Below are 20,306 nucleotides of genomic sequence, written 5' to 3'. Positions count from 1 at the left end.
ACATCAACTATACGCTGCTGCCTCCCCTGGACATGTTGTCTCAATGATATTGGGGTGTTTTGAATGCCTTGGACCCTCCACTCTTCAAATATGGTGTCACTTATATCAAATAAGCGTCATAGAAAATGTGGCTGGGGTTTGAACAAGCATTACTGTGTGGTAGGTGTGGCTAAAGAGTCCATCAAAAGGAAAACGGACTTCACACTGAGCCCAGCAGTAGGAGTGTGGAGTTTACGGCAAATCAGTGGGAAATACACAGCCCTGAGCTCCTCACCTACAGCCCTCACTGTGCAGAGGAAACCCCAGAGGGTCAGAGTGCAGCTGGACTGGGACAGGGGGGAGGTGTCATTCTCTGACCCCAGTGACAACACTCCTCTCTACACTTTTAAACACTCCTTCACTGAGAGAGTGTTTCCATTCTTCTATCCTGATTATATGTTTAGCTTCCCACTGAAGGTGTCCACTGTTTCCCCCAGGATTTCTACCCTCACCTGATCTACATGGAAGAAGGATGAGACTTTCACCTGAGACTTTTTTGGTGTTGGCTCCTCTAAAGCTGGCGGTATACTCAGTAAGAAGAAAGAACTTCAGGATTGAGAACCACTGGCGAACATGACCACGAACACCGTTGTCGGTATACTCAGTGAGAACACAGAACCATTTGATGTCACTCCACGCCGCTGGGGCGTGAATAATTACGAGGCAGATGTTAACCGGGGCTGCAATCTCGCCCAGACCTCCGTCTCGTGGCTACGCCATGGATGTATAAAAAGAAGGGCTATGCGAGATCACAACGCAAGACAAAAAGTGTTTAAAGTGGCTTTAGTTTAAAAGCGGTTTTCCAAAAGTTCTCCCTGGAGGCCGTCGCACACTGCACCGTACGAACACACAACACCGCGTCTTTTTGTTCTTCAATTGTTCTCATTGCGTCTTTTTGCTCAAAAGGTTCTACTTCTTATGAAGTATACTGCCTACTATAGGGAACGTACATACATATAGGTCTGATGTATGTACGTTCCCTGTTTGTCTAGTGTCTCTGCTGAGTCTGAGTTCTAACCCACCCTGCATGTTTTGAGCTTCTGGTGCCTTTTTACATTACATTACATTTATTTAGCAGACACTCTTATCCAAAGTGATGTACAAAAGTGCATTTCATGGTCATGAAGTTGTTTTTCCCCAGTTTATTGTGCTTGTCTTGTGTTTTTTGCCTCCTGTGTTTTTTGTGTATTTTGTGCTTACAATTCAAGTAAAGACTTTTAGAGTTTCACTGCGTGTCTCTGCACTTGGGCACATCCTGGTGTACCTTGTGACAGAAAGGCTCAGCCAACAGCGATGCGGACCCAGCAGAGGCGAGCCAAGCACAGACCACTGATGCCAACCACGGTGTTACTCCTGGAAGACATAAGAGACACATTCACTAAATCGACAAGCTCTCTCCAACACCATGAGAAACCAAATGGTCGACACTCCAGCACCTGTTCCTGATGCTTCACCTGTTCCTGTTCCTGATGCTCTGCCTGCACCCCTCGCCCCCCCCCCCCCCCCCCCCCCCCCACTCTCTCACCCCTCACCCCTGGCCCCCTCACCACCTCGCTCTTTCAACCCCTCACCCCTTCACTCTCACCCTCTCACTTCCATTAGCTTCATCAGTGCTGTAGATGAGCTATTCTAAAGCACAGCTCTCTCCTTTAGCTTCATCAGTGCTGTAGCTGAGCTATTCTAAAGCACAGCTCTCTATATTAGCTTCATCAGTGCTGTAATGACCTACTCTAAAGCACAACTCTCTCCTTTAGTCTCATCAGTGCTGTAGCTGAGCTATTCTAAAATACAGCTCTCTATATTAGCTTCATCAGTGCTGTAGCTGAGCTATTCTAAAGCACAGCTCTCTCCATTACCTCAATAAATGAGGATATTATAAAGAGGAATGGATTGTAGATTCCAGCTCTGGATCTGTGTGTGAATCCTGTTTGTAAGGGTTGTGTGTGTTTGAGATTAGCTGGGGAATGAGATTCCATTTGAATAAACACACATGAGAGAGAACTGACAGAACCTGAAGAACAGGGCTGGTGTAGAACTGCTGCTGTTTGATAATCAGGTGTGTCTAACAGGAAGAGGGAAGTACAGTTTCTCACACACAGGCGCTTCAGTTACACTGGGGATCTTATGATATGATTTCACTGTATATTTTCAGAAATTAAGAAATTTCTAAATATATAGCCTAAGGAATAAAAACAGGCAGGGAAGAACAGAGCTTTGGAACTCAAATAAATTCTGTCTTTTCTAATCTGCAGATTTTGTATTAGAAGTAAGTGAAAGTGTAACTAAACTACAGATTTAGCAGAAATCATTACTGAGCTCAAAACCAACAGAGACAGAATGGCGTCCGGATCTTCTCTCCTGGAAGAGGAGCTCTCCTGTCCTGTGTGCTCTGAAATCTTCAGGGATCCTGTTCTCCTGAGTTGCAGTCACAGCTTCTGTAAGGCCTGTCTGCAGCAGTACTGGGAACAGAAGGGATCTCGGGAGTGCCCAGTGTGCAGGAGAAGATCTTCAAGGGAACTACCTCCCGGTAACCTGTCTCTGAGGAATACCTGTGAGGCGTTCTTAAAGGAGAGAAGTCAGAGAGCTAAAGCAGGATCTGAAGTGCTCTGCAGTCTGCACAGTGAGAAACTCAAGCTCTTCTGTTTAGTGGACCAAATACCCGTCTGTGTGATCTGCCAAACTTCAAGAAAACATGCAAACCACGAACTGCTACCAGTTCAGGAGGCAGCAGAAGAGTATAAGGTAACTGATTTATAATAGAATTTAGACTTTTACCATTTATTTAAATAAATTTATGTTTGGAAATTAAATTTCATTTTAAAAGTCATTGCAAAAGACGATTGCAATTGCGCAGATTTTTAAAAAAGTTGGGCTTTGTAGTGCTGTCATCTACTGAGGCCATGCTGAACTTTAAAATGTTTTTCATAAATATAATTAATATTAAATATTACTATTTTTCATTATTTAGAATTTTGTATGAAATAGTGCATATCGAAAGGGTTATGAGCTAAAGACAAAAACAATTTTAGTTTTCAGGTTTTGCATGTTTGAGCCCATGACTATGTGTCACATGACTGACAGAGAGAGACAGGAGGGAGGGGCAGGAGTGTGGAGACATTCTCAGAGCTGTGTTAGGGAGCAGTGCTCAGCATGGGACAGTAGGGGTCAAAGTTCATGGCTCAGATACATTTATCTGACACAATGTGGCCTTAGAGGGCAGATCACTGTTAGTGTGTCAAATGTAACTCTAAAGATACAGCATATCAAACTTGAGACATTTTCATTTAAAAATTTTTTTTAATTGAACTGTTTATGATAATAATATTAATATATGCAATGCAACAGAGGCAATGCACTGATATGTGTCAGTGAACACATTGTTTTAACACAAGCTGTGGCCTGAGTCTCCATTCTGGCTCCCCTCTGTCTGAGCAGGGGCTCTTGTGTTGTCTGTGTAGGCAGTGAAATTTACTGTGTGACTGTTTCCTCAGTAAAGTGTGGACTCTGTCATTTCGTTCCAGGAGAAACTCAGGACTGCACTGGCTCCACTACAGAAGAAGCTAAAAGCCTTTAATGCAGTGAAACTAATCTGTGATAAAACTGCAGCGCACATCAAGGTACTGTACTGAGGCCTTTAAATCACAGGGTTGAAAATGCAGCTCTGGATTGTGCTGAAATGATGGTGAATAATGTTTATTCCAGAGCCAGGCCAAGCACACAGAGAGACAGATAAAGATGGAGTTTGAGAAACTTCAGCAGTTCCTAAAAGATGATGAGGCAGCTAGGATCACTGCACTGAGGGAGGAAGAGGATCAGAAGAGTCAGATGATGAAGGAGAAGATTGAGAAGATGACAGAAGAGATATCAGCCCTTTCAGAACAAATCAGAGCCATTGAACAGGAGCTGGGAGCTGAAGACGTCTCATTCCTGCAGGTAAGACCTGTTCACTCTGTGTCTGCAGGACTCTATACAAACTGCTGTTAATGCTCACACACATTCATTTATAGAATATTAATAATATCCTTGCATTTATATAGCACTTTTCCGAATGCTCAAAGTGCTTTACAGTGAGGGGGAACTCACCTCACCCACCGCCGATGTGTAGCACACGCTGGGGTGATGCACGGCAGCCATTTTGCGCCCGAAAGCTCACTACATATTAGCAAAGGTGGAGAGGGAGAGAGCATATTTTAGCCAATTAAGTCAGGGGATGATTTGGTGGCAAATTTTGCGAGAGCCAGATCTGGGATTTTGCCAGGACACCGGGGAACCCCCTACTCTTTGCGAATAGTGTCATGGGATCTTTAATGACCACAGTGAGTCAGGACCTCGGCTTAACATCTCATCCGAAAGACGGCATCTCCTACAGCACAGTGTCCCCAACGCTGGACTGGGGCATTGGGGTTTATTTAACCAGAGGGAAGATTGCCCCCTGCTGCCCCACCAACACCACTTCCAGCAGCAACTCACTATTCCCTGGTGGTCTCCCATCCAAGTACTAACCAAGCCCACACTTGCTTAGCTTCAGCCAGTCGGCAGGAGCAGAGCGCATAGAATTTATTTAGAGAATATAGTATTCTCTAAACCACCTTTAAATGTAAACTTGCTAATATTATCAAATCTACTCAAAGCTTATCAAGTAGTAGAATTACAGTCTCCTTTTTGCAGGCAAAGTTTGTTTACAAGTTTCTCATCATTTTAGATCCACTCACTGTACACATACTTAACTATGATAAAGCAGCACATTTATTTTTCTGTGTCATGTGTCATATCTAAAGCTTGTTCAGCAACATACAGTCAGGTATTACTTTGTTTTATCTACAGTATTGGCTACATTGATAATAATTCACTCTCTTATTTCAGAGCTACAAGGACACACAAAACAGGTAAGAAACTCCATCCTCTGTCTTCAGGTTAAATATCTAAAGTAGTTTATTAGCACTGTAGTGTTCTATCAGTGAGGTACTGTGGAATGTGTTTGCAGTGTTTCTCTCTATAATAAATACTGCAGCATTAATAATGACTGAAAGCAGTCCCCCCCCCCCCCCCCCCCCCCCCAATGCTCCTGTGAGTGTGTGTCCCTCAGTGGGGTCGGGCTGCTTCATATCTGGCAGCCAGTGGGGCTGTGTGGCAGAACTCTGGGAGGGATGGAACCATTTTCTTATAGAATGAAGATCTGATGCTGCTGCTGATAATCTTCTATGGTAATGAAGCCACGCCCACAGCACAAGTGACTCCTGAATATTATTGCAGAGCCCAGTGCACACTGGCAGATCCAGAGAAGGTCTCAGGTGCGCTGATTGATGTGGCCAAGCACCTGGGCAATCTGAAGTACAGAGTGTGGGAGAAGATGCTGGGGACTGTTCAGTACAGTGAGTACTGGGGACAGGGAGCTCCACATTGTCACTGTACAGGGGGAATCTTCAGCATCCTTTCCACAAGCTGATGAAGCCAGTCAGAGTCATATTGGTCCTGTCTGTGTAAGAGCCCTGGAGTGAAGAGACTGAGCACCAGTCCTTAATCTCACTGATGCTCATAATAAAATGCTGCTTTAAGAGTGATAATGTATTTAAGGGGAAGGACAGGAGCTGCACAAACACTAGCCTCACAAGCCAGTCTCTTTTTTCACTTCACTCGACAGAGCCTGGCTGAAGCCTTGAAGTTCTAGGCACAAACAAAGGAGGCAACCTTCCCGGGATAGTTGGGGGGGGGGGGGGGGGGGTGGGGGTTGGAGGGAGAACCGGCACACTGAGACAGACAGTTCAATTAACCAATAGGGAAGCCGCCGCTGGCTCCGCGTGGCAGAGGCTCCTCCCTTTTGCCCCGGAAAGTACATGCGTTCGTCCAGACTACAGAAACACTAACAGGCTTTGCTCCCTCTAATAGGGACTATACAATGAGAGACTTATGAAATAATGTTTCTTATACATTCTGCTGCTTCTCTCACACACGTATTTGAGACTATTGTGGCTTTTTTTGTGAAACCCAGTTTTTATCATAAGGAGCCCATTGTGTCTGACGGTTTCTCTTTGTGAAAATCAGTGCTGACGTCTCATTCTCTGTCCCTTCAGCTCCTGTGACTTTGGACCCAAACACAGCACATCCCAAACTCTCCCTGTCTGAGGATCTGACCAGTGTGAGACTCAGTGATGAGAGACAGCGGGTTCCTGATAATCCAGAGAGATTTGATAGGTGGTGGTGTGTGCTGGGCTCTGAGGGATTCAGCTCAGGGAGACACTGCTGGGATGTAGAAGTGGGGGATGGAGGTTTCTGGGCGGTGGGTGTGGCTAAAGAGTCCATCAGCAGGAAAGTGGCTGTGGATCTGAGCTCAGCAGCAGGAGTGTGGAGTATACGGCGGCGCTTTCAGTGTTATGAAGCCCTGACCTTCCCACCTACAGTCCTCACTGTGCGGAGGAAACTCCAGAGGGTCAGAGTGCAGCTGGACTGGGACAGGGGGGAGGTGTCATTCTCTGACCCCAGTGACAACACTCCTCTCTACACTTTTAAACACTCCTTCACTGAGAGAATCTTTCCATTCGTTTCTCTGAGAAAACCTAAATTGTTCTTCTTTTTTTTAATGTATAAATATCCACTGAAGGTGTCCAGTGTTTCCCCCAGGATTTCATTGTAGGCAGGGGGGGTGAGCGGGGGCCAAGTTGGGAGGGGGGGGGGGGCTAGTTTGGTGGGGTGGATGGGTGCTGCTGCGACCGTGTTTGGTTGGGGGGGCATCGATTGCATTTTATTCATTTATTTATTCCCTTTGTTTGGCACCCCACCCACTCCCTAATGAAACACTGAAAAAAGGATGCGAAAGACAATAAAATATATCAGTTTAACTTTGTTAAGGAAACAGTCTGAAATAGAGTTGTTTAAACCCCATTCTGTGAATGGGATATTTAGGAGTTCTGTTATCCAATGAAGATGGCTAACTTTAGCTTTGAATTAGTTAGGCTGCTCTCTATGGTTTGTAGGGACGGTCCTGAAGCCAGGCCAGCTTCCACACAGACTCCCGGTGTTCTGACTGCTTGGCTGCACCTGTGTCCTTCACGGTGGCTTCTGTGACTGACAATCAGCAGCTTCACAGACATCAGAACAGCTCCCACTGTCTCCATTCTTCCCTCATCTCATCTACATGGAAGAAGGATGAGATTTTCACCTCACACTTTTTTGGTGTTAGATCCTCTTAGTCGCTGAAGAGGACGTTGTCATGTTACTAGGCTCGTTATTCCCTTTCCTGGAGTAAATCTCCACTACATAAACAAATCCACTCATCAGCGCGTGGCCAAGCAGCCAACCATAGTGAGATAACCGCAAATCAGAACACTCTAATTTCACAGCTCCAGTAAGTTTCTAACCAAGGGGCGTCCAGAAACTCCACAAACGTACCGAATCGAATCTTTGAGAATCTTTGAGGACGGATCATGAAATGGCACACTTATATGAACACATTTGCAGTTGATTTTGAAATCATAATGTCAAATTTTTTTCTGTAACTTCACAATGTTATTGCCAACTAATTACTGTGGTATATCATGGTATTATAAGTATGTGGGTTTGTGTGTAATCAGTTGAATTGTAATAAACGCACCAGTGGAATCACTCCAGAGTGCTGCTCTTTATCTGACTCATCACCAGTGTGTCTCCCAGGTGTGTGATGAGGTAAGTCTCTCTCTCCAGTGCAGTATGAACACAGACAGACAAATTCTCCCCTCATACATTGGGTTTGGGTTCATTCCATGCTTAGTTGAGCTGATCTGAGATCAGTTGAGAAATGCAGATAAGCCCAGTGCCCCCAAGTGGCGCTGTGAACTCTGAGAGTGAAGGAAACATCTGGTCATACTCCCCCCTCCCCCCCCCCCTCCCCCCTCCCCCCTCAGTGTGCCCCCTCAGCTCTCTGTCTGTCTGCTATGCGCTGCTTTCCTTTAAACTCCACACAGACACAACAGACCCTCTCGGTCCTCGTTACCGAGCAACGACAAACGCCCCCTCCCTGAACAGAATAGAGAATAAACTCTGAAAATTACACACCCTAGAAGTAATGAACCCTTTATTATCAACAGGGAAGTGACACCCCCCCAATAAACCATCAACATCATCATCATCATCATCATCAGTGACAGGTGGCCGGGTCTTAAGCAGGGTGGTGATTACCATCTTGTTGGCTTTCATTTCAACCCTATTTTGGCACATCTGATTCTACTAATTAGCAGCTCATTGAGATCTCTGGCTGTTGAATGAGTTGTGCTTTGTTTTTGATTGAAAACCTGGTAGTTAAATTGAGTGAAATCTTATCTAGCTTAATTTTTTTAAACCACTGGTGGCCTAATGCTTTTAGTCTTTTAGTGCAAGTAAAATAGGCACTAAAGATGGGAGTAATATTCCAAAGAAAGAGTTCTGCTTAGTCATGAGGAAAGTCTTGTCTAAGACTATTTTTACTCCTCAAACTCATGTTTTTGTGTTAATGTAGGCAGAACGGTGAATGTTGTTTCCGGCTGTAGCTGCTGTCATAGTGCTTCTGAGATGAATATCAAGATATGAACTGCACACTAAAACTGCATTAGAACCCTGCCTTGGTGACATCATACTGTCTGTTAACCAATGACTATAGCCCTTTCATAGGTGGACCAGGTGATCCAAACGCTAATACCCAAAAATATAAATAAAATAATAAATGTGCTTTGGAGGGCATCGGGTTATTTACCTCCCTCAATCCAATGACTAGCAGGTTAGGGGGAGGGGGGGAAGAGGAATGTGTGCTCAGTCAACCTAACTTGTTTAAATGAAGGTTCATTAGAATGTTTAGCAGTGAACACACCAGCTGAGGAATCACCAGCATGGCTGATCGCTTGTCTGGTCTGTGAGACCAGGTTCCAGTCTGTTCTCATTTCCTCTCTCACCCAAACCTGAACAGTCCAACGAGCCGAACGACGACTTTAACCCCAGAGAACAAACGTGTCTGAATCAGGTAAAACCTTCCTGGGAAACCCTCTTGATTTCTCATTATGTTTATTAAGGACGGCACGGTGGTGCAGTGGGTAGAACTTGTTCAGGCATGTTCTCCCCGTGCCTGCGTGCGTTTGCTTCCACAGTCCAATCACATGCAGCCGAGGTTATCGGGAGAACCTAAATTTTCCCTCAGGTATGAGTGCGTTAGTGAATGGTGTGCGTGCCCTGTGATGGGCTGGCAAACTGACGGGGGTGTATTCCTGCCTCTCGCCCAATGCATGCTGGGATAGGCTCCAGCACCTCCTTCAATCCCAACCAGGAATAAGTGGGTTAGATAATGGAAGGATGGATTGATTTTTTTTGTTTTTACCTTTTTATATAAATATCTAAAAGATTATACTATTAGCATTGATATCAGAACAGATTTTAAATAAGACTTTGAGTTGAAATGAATGCAACATAAAAATGAACCTGAAGAACAGGGCTGGTGTAAAACTGCTGGCAGATCAGCCACTCAAACCTCAGTGGTACAATGCTGCTCCCTGTACTGTCTCTGATAATCAGGCATGTCTAACAGGAAGAGGGAAGTACCGTTTCTCTCACACAGGCACATTATTTACGCTGGGGATCTAATGATATGATTTCAATGTATATTTCTCAGAAATTTAGGAATTTCTAAAGATTTTGCCTGAGGAATAAAAACAGGCAGGGAAGAATGGAGATTTGGGACTAAATTAAATTCTGCAGTTTTTGTATAACAGCAATAAGTAAAAGTGAAACTAAACTACAGAATAAGCAGAAGTCATTACTGAGCTCAGAACAGACTGAGACAGAATGGCGTCTGGATCTTCCCTCCTGGAAGAGGAGCTCTCCTGTCCTGTGTGCTCTGAAATCTTCAGGGATCCTGTTGTCCTGAGTTGCAGTCACAGCTTCTGTAAGGCCTGTCTGCAACAGTACTGGGAACAGAAGGGATCTCGGGAGTGTCCAGTTTGCAGGAGAAGATCTTCAAAGGAAGTACCCCCCCGTAACCTGTCTCTGAGGAATACCTGTGAGGCGTTCTTACAGGAGAGAAGTCAGAGAGCTAAAGCAGGATCTGAAGTGCTCTGCAGTCTGCACAGTGAGAAACTCAAACTCTTCTGTTTGGTGGATCAAATACCCGTCTGTGTGATCTGCCAAACTTCAAAAAAACATGCAAACCATGAACTGCTACCAGTTCAGGAGGCAGCAGAAGACTATAAGGTAACTGATTTAAAATATAATTTAGTCTTTAACTTTTTAAAGAATTGTAGTCTTTAGTCATTTATTTGATTAAATTTATATTTAGAAATTAAATTTCATTTAAAAAGTCATGATGATTGCATTTACTCAGATTTTTAAAAAGGTGGGCTTTGTTTTGCTGTCAACTACTGAGGCCATACTGAACTTTAAACATAATTTCATAAACATAATTAATATTAAATCTTAATATTTTTTCATAATTTTGAATTTCTAATGAATAATGAAGTGCATATCTTAAGAGTTATGATCTGAGAAAGGAGCCATTTTAGTTCTCAGGCCTGACTGCAGTTTGAGATCCTGACTACGTGTCACATGACTGACAGAGAGAGACAGGAGGGAGGGGCAGGAGTGTGGAGACATTCTCAGAGCTGTGTTAGGGAGCAGTGCTCAGCATGGGACAGTAGGGGTCAAAGTTCATGCCTCAGATATATGTGTCTGACACAATGTGGCCTTAGAGGGCAGATCACTCTTAATGTGCCAAATGTAACTCTAAAAATACAGCACATTAAACCAGAGACATTTTCATGTTAAAAGTTTAATTTTGCCGATACAAACAGAATATTAGTGTTCCAATTTTGCACAAGCATACCTGTTTGCCTGGCATGTCCTGACAGAGAAGCAATACACTGAAATGTGTCGCAGTGAACACATTGTTTTTACACCAGCAGTGGCCTGAGTCTCCGTTCTGGCTCCCCTCTGTCTGAACAGGGGCTCTTGTGCCGTCTGTGTAGGCAGTGAAGTTTACTGTTGGTCTGTTTTCTCAGTAAAGTGTGGACTCTCATTTCTTTCCAGGAGAAACTCAGGACTGCACTGGCTCCACTGCAGAAGAAGCTAAAAGCCTTTAATGCAGTGAAACTAATCTGGGATAAAACTGCAGAGCACATCAAGGTACTGTACTGAGGCCTTTAAATCACAGTGTTGAAAATGCAGCTTGTGAATGTGCTGAAATGATGGTGAATAATGTTTATTCCAGAGCCAGGCCCAGCACACAGAGAGACAGATAAAGATGGAATTTGAGAAACTTCAGCAGTTCCTAAAAGATGAAGAGACAGCCAGAGTCACTGCACTGAGGGAGGAGGAGGAGCGGAAGAGTGAGATGATGAAGGAGAAGATTGAGAAGATGACAGAAGAGATATCATCCCTCTCTGAACAAATCAGAGCCATAGAACAGGAGCTGGGAGCTGAAGACGTCTCATTCCTGCAGGTAAGACCTGTTCACTCTGTGTCTGCAGGACTCTATACAAACTGCTGTTAATGCTCACACACATTAATTTATAGAATATTAATAATATCCTTGCATTTATATAGCACCTTTCCAAATGCTCAAAGTGCTTTACAGTGAGGGGGAACTCACCTCACCCACCGCCGATGTGTAGCACACACCAGGGTGATGCACGGCAGCCATTTTGCGCCCGAAAGCTCACTAGATATTAGCGAAGGTGGAGAGGAAGAGAGCATATTTTAGCCAATTAAATCAGGGGATGATTTGGTGGCAAATTTTGCGAGAGCCAGATCTGGGATTTAGCCAGGGCACCGGGGAACCCCCTACTCTTTGTGATAAGTCATGGGGTCTTTAATGACCACAGTGAGTCAGGACCTTGGTTTAACGTTTCCTTTGAAAGACGGCATCTCCTTCAGCACAGTGTCCCCATCACTGAACTGGGGCATTGGGGTTTATTTGACCAGAGGGAAGATTGCCCCCTGCTGGCCCACCAACACCACTTCCAGCGGCAACTCACTATTCCCTGGTGGTGTCCCATCCAAGTACTAACCAATCCCACACTTGCTTAGCTTCAGCCAGTCGGCAGGAGCAGAGCGCATAGAATTTATTTAGAGAATATAGTATTCTCTAAACCACCTTTAAATGTAAACTTTCTAATATTATCAAATCTATTCAAAGCTTATCAAGCAGTAGAATTAGTCTCCTTTTTGCAGGCAAAGTTTGTTTACAAGTTTTTCATCATTTTAGATCCACTCACTGTACACATACTTAACTATGATGAAGCAGCACATTTATTTTTCTGTGTCATGTGTCATATCTAAAGCTTGTTCAGCAACATACAGTCAGATATTACTTTGTTTTATCTACAGTATTGGCTACAGTGGTAATAATTCACTCTCCTTATTTCAGAGCTACAAGGACACACAAATCAGGTAAGCAAACTCCATCCTCTCTCTTCAGGTTAAATATCTAAAGTAGTTTATTAGCACTGTAGTGTTCTATCAGTGAGGTATTGTGGAATGTGTTTGCAATGTTTCTCTCTATAATAAATACTGCAGCATTAATAATGACTGAGAGAAGTTTTTAAAATACTAAAGTAATTAAATGAATTTTTACCTGTAATATAAATCCCCCCCCCCTCCTGTGGGTGTGTGTCCCTCAGTGGGGTCGGGCTGCTTCATATCTGGCAGCCAGTGGGGCTGTGTGGCAGAACGCTGGGAGGGATGGAGCCATTTTCTTATAGAATGAAGATCTGATGCTGCTGCTGATAATCTTCTATGGTAATGAAGCCACACCCACAGCACAAGTGACTCCTGAATATTATTGCAGAGCCCAGTGCACACTGGCAGATCCAGAGAAGGTCTCAGGAGCGCTGATTGATGTGGCCAAGCACCTGGGCAATCTGAAGTACAGAGTGTGGGAGAAGATGCTGGGGACTGTTCAGTACAGTGAGTACTGGGGGCAGGGAGATCCACATTGTCACTGTACAGGGGGAATCTTCAGCATCTTTTCCACAAGCTGATAAAGCCAGTCAGAGTCATATTGGTCCTGTCTGTGTAAGAGCCCTGGAGTGAAGAGACTGAGCACCAGTCCTTAATCTCACTGATGCTCATAATAAAATGCTGCTTTAAGAGTGATACTGTATTTAAGGGGAAGGAGAGAAGCTGCACAGATACTGGCAGGCTTTGAACCCTCTTACAATAATTATATAGATGAACATATATATGCAACATATGACTTGTCAAATATTATTAGCTTTTAGTTCTGGTGCTTCTCTCACACATGTATCTGAGACTATAAAGGCTGTTTTTCTAAAACGATATATGTAATGATATAAACTTTTTGTAAAAAGTTTATATCATTAGGAGCCCATGTGTCTGACGGTTTCCTTTGTGCAGATCAGTACTGACTTCACTTCTTTCCTCAAAGGCATTTAGCAGAAGCTCTTATCCAGAGTGACTTACACAGATTTTTACACCGCATTTACACTGTATCCAATGATACAGCTGGATATATACTGAAGCAATGCAGGTTAAGTACCTTGCTCAAGGGTACAACAGCAGTGTCCTACCGGGGAATCTAACCTGTGACTTTTAGGTTACTGCAGCATTTCGTTTACAAGACCAACTCCTTACCCAGTGTACTACACTACCGCCTATACTACACTTCTGCTGACGTCTCATTCTCTGTCCCTTCAGCTCCTGTGACTCTGGACCCAAACACAGCACATCCCAGCCTCTCACTGTCTGAGGATCTGACCAGTGTGAGACACAGTGATGAGAGACAGCAGGTTCCTGATAATCCAGAGAGATTTCATAGGTGCAGTTTTGTGCTGGGCTCTGAGGGATTCAGCTCAGGGAGACACTGCTGGGATGTAGAAGTGGGGGGTGAGCTCGGGTGGTGGGTGTGGCTAAAGAATCCATCAGCAGGAAAGGGAATGTGGACTGGAGCCCAGCAGCAGGAGTGTGGGGTATATGGCGGGGCTATAGTCATTATGCAGCCCTGACCTCCCCACCTACAGTCCTCACTGCGCAGAGGAAACTCCAGAGGGTCAGAGTGCAGCTGGACTGGGACAGGGGGGAGGTGTCATTCTCTGACCCCAGTGACAACACTCCTCTCTACACTTTTAAACACTCCTTCACTGAGAGAGTCTTTCCATTATTCTGTCCTGATTTTATTTTTACCCATCCACTGAAGGTGTCCAGTGTTTCCCCCAGGATTTCATTGTAGGCAGGGGCGGTGAGCGGGGGCCTGGGTGGGGTAGGGGCTAGTTTGGTAGGGTGGATGGGTGCTGCTGCGACCGTGTTTGGTTTGGGGGGGGGGGGCATTAATTGCATTTTATTCATTTATTTATTCCCTTTGTTTGGCACCCCCCAGTCAGCCCTGATGGGGCATGTGTAATGTGTTACTCCCATTTCCTAATGAAACACTGAAAAAAGGATGCAAAAGACAATAAAATATATCAGTTTAACATTGTTAAGGAAACTGTCTGAAATAGAGTTGTTTAAATCCCACTCTGTGAATGGGATATTTAGGAGTTCTGTTATCCAGTGGAGATCACTAACTTTAGCTTTGAATCAGTTAGGCTGCTCTCTATGGTTTGTAGGGACGGTCCTGAAGCCAGGCCAGCTTCCACACAGACTCCCGGTGTTCTGACTGCTTGGCTGCACCTGTGTCCTTCACAGTGGCTTCTGTGACTGACAATCAGCAGCTTCACAGACATCAGAACAGTTCCCACTGTCTCCATTCTACCCTCATCTCATCTACATGGAAGGATGAGATGCTCACCTCACACTTTTTTGGTGTCAGCTCCTCTTAGTCTCTGAAGATGACGTTGTCATGTTACTAGGCTCGTTATTCCCTTTCCTGGAGCAAATCTCCACTACATAAACAAATCCACTCATCAGCGCGTGGCCAAGCAGCCAACCATAGTGAGATAACTGCAAATCAGCACACTCTAATTTCACAGCTCCAGTAAGTTTCTAACCAAGGGGCGTCCAGAAACTCCACAAATGTGTTGAATCTTCGAGAATCTTTGAGGACGGATCATAAAATGGCGCACTTATATGAACACATTTACAGTTGATTTTGAAATCATAATATCAAAACATGTCATGAGTTGCAGTCACAGATTCTGTAAGGCCTGTCCGCAGCAGTACTGGGAACAGAAGGGATCTCGGGAGTGCCCAGTTTGCAGGAGAAGATCTTCAAGGGAACTACCTCCCTATAACCTGTCTCTGAGGAATACTCCATAAATGTACTGAATTATTAAGGATTTCTTAGGACTGATCATAAAATGTTATGCTAATGTGAACAAATTTTTCTTTGATTTTTAATCATAATGTCAAATTTTTTATGTAACTTGTACAATGTTATTTCAAACTAATTTCTGTGGTATATAGTGGTATTGTAAATACTTTGGTTTGTGTGTAATCAGTTGAAGTGTAATAAATGCACCAGTGGAATCACTCCAGAGTGCTGCTCTTTTCCTGACCCGTCACCAGTGTGTCTCCGGGGTGTGTGATGAGGTAAGTCTCTCTCTCCAGTGCAGTATGAACACAGACAGAGGCAAACACACCACTCATACACTGGGTTTGGGTTCATACCAAACTTGAGCTGATCTGAGATTAGTTGTGAAATGCAGATAAGCGCAGTGCCCCTAGATGGCGCTGTGACCTCACGAGTGATAGGCATACTTAAGCAAAAAGAAAATAAGAAACTGAAATAAAGCTAGAATGTAAGTTTCAATTCATTTCACATTAAACATTATCAAAATTTAATTTCTCTCACTTTACAAAAAAGGGTTTCATACAAAATAATCAAAAGTAATCACACAGCACGTTAGCTCCCTTATGAAGAGCCCCTCAGAGACTGCTGACGCTACACCTGGAATCAGGGTCAGTGGAGGATTACGCCATAGAGCACTGCACCCTGGGTACTGAGAGCGACTCCCTGGTTACAGAGAGTGAATCCCTGGTTACAGAGAGTGAATCCCTGGTTACTGAGAGAATACAGCAGGTTTTGGTGAATGGACATATGTCCAACACCAAGGTCTCAAATACAAGCTCACCCCAGGGTTGTGGCCTGTCCCCCCTGCTTTTTATTATGTATAGACAGTTGCAGGAATTCTCAAGAGGGCAGATATCTTGTGAAATTCTCTGATGACACCACCCTATTGTCTCTTCTTCAGGGCTCAGGGTCAGATCATGGTTGTTCCCTACCTGCTTTTGTTAAATGGTGTGATAACTTCCTCGACCTTAACGTATTAAAAAACTAAGGAATGAATCATTGATTTCAGGCAGAATAGAGACAAAGCAAAAGCTAGCATTATACGGCGAGGATGTTTAAATTGTCGACACACGCAAGTGCCTAGGGACAGGGGTCGACTCCCAACTCAAGTTCGATGTAAATAGAGTCTGCTGTCAAGTGTGGACAACAAAGAATTCACTTAATGCGGAAGCTTAACTCTCTTCATGTCTGTGATACTATTTTATGTAGCCTAATTGTAGCCCTCCCACCACAATGCTCATTTACATAATATACATAGGTAATACTGAAACCTATGACACTTCCACTAATACACTAAAATGCATGGGAGGAGCTATGATGGGATGCACCAGTTTACTCTGTGTCTAGGGGTCTCACCTGGGAGACTGGGAGGCCTCAGGTAGCTTTAAAGATGTTAGTATGTAGGTATACTGCTTGTGAACAATGACTCCCATGCATAAACACTTTGACTCACGAGCCCCCACTTTGAGCACTCACACTCAAAGAACCAGTTATTTTATTAACCTAAAATGGTGCTCTACTTGTGCGTAACATTTGACTCCATGCATAAGGAGTAAAACCACAATACCAAAATACACCAAATTATAATGAGCTTAATCAATTTCAAGAGAAAAATATGCAATAACACTATACACAGTCTAGAATATATCTTTAACTACAATAGTGGCATTTATTTAAAATAAAACACCGAAGTGCCATCAACTTGACGCCATTCAAACTTAGGCAGCCCATACACACTGCATGGCCCCTGTAACTGTCACAGTATTAAATTAAAGAAATGAACACGAAACCAAAATAACAAACTAAAGAAAATAACCCGGGATTTTAGGCTGTACGTGCACAGTTTGTCTTTATACGTTGGCGCGCATGTTGGAGCTCATATGAATCCACACAAGAATAATGCTGAGGTTTACTCACACACTCAGGAAAACAAGTCACTGGCGATCCGAATGCAGGTCCGACACAAACACACTCGTCCAGCCGCGTGCTGTCCTCTTCGTGTGGCTAGCTGCAGGTTAGCTAACCCGAAACAGTTGAGAAAACACTTCGTCGAGAAGAAAATAAGAAAAACTGGAATTTACACCAAAACGTCCGCACCTTCCCATCCCGTACCGCGACTTATTTCAATGACGATGTCGAAAACCGATAATCAATTCCAAAACGTGCATTCAACTCAATTTCACGAAACAGTTTTACGATCTCTCCTGCACCGTGCACCATCTGCTTCTCTCTTCAGTTCTCTCCTCAGTTCGAGTCCTCTCCTGCAACCCCTAACTAGTTCCCACTTGACCTCTTGTCGAACCCCCCATCACGCAGCGTGATTGGACAACATATCTTCTAATCAGCACAGCAACAGGCGCCAGACAGTTCACTAAAAGTTTAATCAGACTAAAGTAGTTCTCGTTTTATCAGCTTCTGTCACGTGAACCAATTATCTAAATCACACAGTTGCATAGGATAAACTGCAGCTAGCCCCACACGAATGGCACAGAAAAAAAACACTGGCCTCTCTGAACAACATTACCCAAATCCAAGAATTAATGAATTAATTAATACATTGCAAATATCAGATCAAATTGGCAAACATCTTCCAAGGGCACTACATAATTTTTGTCAATCATTCACTGAAAGTCTTTTAACTTTCTAATTTATTTGCTGGTTTAATGGGTTGTCTGTGAAGGACAAGAATAGCCTAAATGGTATTGTGAAAGTCTGCTCCAAGATAATTGGAGCCCAGCAAAGAGACCTGTACTCCCTCTGGGAGAAACAGGTGGCCCAGAAAGCAAAAGCTAGCCAATCTGACCATGTTCTGTCCAGCGCATTCACTGTAATGCCCTCAGGTGGGTGTTATAATGTGCCCCTTAGGAGAACAAACCGCTACTCTAAGTCCTTCATTCCTTCCGCTATCAGGCTACTAAACGCCGACAGTAGTCATTCTAAATGACTGTTACGTTTTTAAACTTGGTTATTTATATGAACTATAACAAAATGTTTTATTATTTATTTACTTTATTATTATTATTATTATTATTATTATTATTAATAATTTATTTATTTTTTTAAATTATTTACTGCTGCTCGTTGTTTCCTTGTATTGACCCATGCATGTTGATCTGTTGCCTCTGATATATAACTACCTTGCCTGTGAGTTTTGGAGTTGTGTGTATGGACTGGGTAAGCTGCAAAATAATTGCCCTTCTTGGGATCAATAAAGATGTCTGAATCTGAATCTGAATCTGGGTACTGAGAGTGAATCCCTGGGTACTGAGAGCGAATCTCTGGGTACTGAGAGCGAATCCCTGGGTACTGAGGAGGCCCCGTCTGCCTTTCTCATGCCAGGATTGACGGAGCGGATGAAGGATGAGCTGGCTTCCTGAGGCTGATCCAGCTGATCAGCTGATCGCTCCGTATCCACGGCCGGATTTGGGAACGGGAGGCCGAGCGGCGGAGGCGGCTGGGGACCGTTCCAGAGTCCAGCTTTCCCTCGGCCCGGTCCTCACCCTTCGCCCCCTACGGACCCTCCTGGAGGATCTCCGGGTCCAGTGGAAGAGCCCTGGGGGCTGGGTCACACTGGGCTGTCCCGCCGTGGGAGGGGGCGGGGTGTGAGGGAGGGGGAGTGTGTTTACTGGGGCCGGTCGGGGAAACGCCTCGGCTCGCTAGGCCTGGCCTGAGTCACGTCCTCCCCAGCTGCCCACGCCTGCTCTGGGTGTGTCTGTGTCACTCAGCTGGGCTTCCTGTGTCAGGGAGACTGTTCCTCTTATCGATTCAGGGGCTGCGGGTAACTTCACGGACTGAGAGTTTTGCGCAGCAAAATGACATCTGAGTTTCAACCCTTTGTGAGCATCTTTTCGTCTTTTCCCTAAACGGACAACTCCCGGGATTTAGGCCGTTTCGCCTGCTACACAGAGCGCCTCCTCCTGCCTGAGGAGCATTCTGAGAGGACCCAGTTTCACCTCCTCCCCTCTCCTGAGTCACACGTTGTTCTGGGTCAGCCCTGGCTGCCTCAGCATGGTCCTGCCACTGCCTGGGCTAACGGCCCTATTGGACGCTGGGGATGTGATTGACAGGCTACCCCACTGTCTGCCGGTACGGCTGCGTGTGCTGTCTCTCTTCTCCCGTGTCTGTAGTGTGTATGTTATGTGTGCTGTCTCTCTTCTCCCGTGTCTGTAGTGTGTATGTTATGTGTGCTGTCTCTCTTCTCCCGTGTCTGTAGTGTGTATGTTATGTGTGCTGTCTCTCTTCTCCCGTGTCTGTAGTGTGTATGTTATGTGTGCTGTCTCTCTTCTTCCGTGTCTGTAGTGTGTATGTTATGTGTGCTGTCTCTCTTCTCCCGTGTCTGTAGTGTGTGTTATGTGTGCTGTCTCTCTTCTCCCGTGTCTGTAGTGTGTATGTTATGTGTGCTGCCTCTCTTCTCCCGTGTCTGTAGTGTGTATGTTATGTGTGCTGTCTCTCTTCTCCCGTGTCTGTAGTGTGTATGTTATGTGTGCTGTCTCTCTTCTCCCGTGTCTGTAGTGTGTATGTTATGTGTGCTGTCTCTCTTCTCCCGTGTCTGTAGTGTGTATGTTATGTGTGCTGTCTCTCTTCTCCCGTGTCTGTAGTGTGTATGTTCCTGCTGGTGCAGCAGCTCCTGTTGGTTTTGTTGCTCTGTGTTTAGTGAAGCTCTGCCTTATTCCCGGCTCTGGGTCCCGTGTGTCTGCGCTCGGCTCTGTGCTCTGCCAGCCGCGTCACCGCCTCCTCCCCAGCCTGGGGAGGGCAACAGCCCCCGCCCCCACACACCCCCCCTCTCGAATTAGACCCTCTGCCTGCACCCTCGTCCCCCTCGTCCCCCCCCCCCCCGCACTCTCTCACCTCTGCACTCCTTACTCTCTCACCCCTCACCCCCTCACCACCTCGCTCTCTCAATCCCTCACCCCTTCTCTCTCACCCTCTCACCTCCATTAGTCTCATCAGTGCTGTAGATGAGCGATTCTAAAGCACAGCTCTCTCCATTATCTCAATAAATGAGGATATTATAAAGAGGATTGGATTTTAG

General features: G+C 44.8%; 2 protein-coding genes across 2 annotated transcripts; both read left to right on the top strand.

The window, feature by feature from the left end:
• Positions 1–1,900: 1,900 nt before the first annotated feature.
• On the top strand, positions 1,901–4,060 carry LOC118228920 (tripartite motif-containing protein 35-like). Its single transcript, XM_035420508.1, has 3 exons — positions 1,901–2,781; positions 3,561–3,656; positions 3,742–4,060. The coding sequence occupies exons 1-3, from the start codon at positions 2,377–2,379 to the stop codon at positions 4,021–4,023; spliced, it is 783 nt and encodes a 260-aa protein (XP_035276399.1). The 5' UTR covers positions 1,901–2,376; the 3' UTR covers positions 4,024–4,060.
• A 5,507-nt stretch (positions 4,061–9,567) lies between these two features.
• On the top strand, positions 9,568–13,007 carry LOC118229528 (tripartite motif-containing protein 35-like). Its single transcript, XM_035421558.1, has 5 exons — positions 9,568–10,224; positions 11,056–11,151; positions 11,237–11,467; positions 12,395–12,417; positions 12,815–13,007. The coding sequence occupies exons 1-5, from the start codon at positions 9,820–9,822 to the stop codon at positions 13,005–13,007; spliced, it is 948 nt and encodes a 315-aa protein (XP_035277449.1). The 5' UTR covers positions 9,568–9,819.
• The last annotated feature ends 7,299 nt before the right edge of the window (positions 13,008–20,306 follow it).

The sequence above is a fragment of the Anguilla anguilla genome, chromosome 6 (assembly GCF_013347855.1).
Source record: "Anguilla anguilla isolate fAngAng1 chromosome 6, fAngAng1.pri, whole genome shotgun sequence".
NCBI classification, from domain to species: domain Eukaryota; kingdom Metazoa; phylum Chordata; class Actinopteri; order Anguilliformes; family Anguillidae; genus Anguilla; species Anguilla anguilla.
Note: the sequence above shows the minus strand (reverse complement) of the source record. Positions and strands in the feature narration are given on the sequence as shown.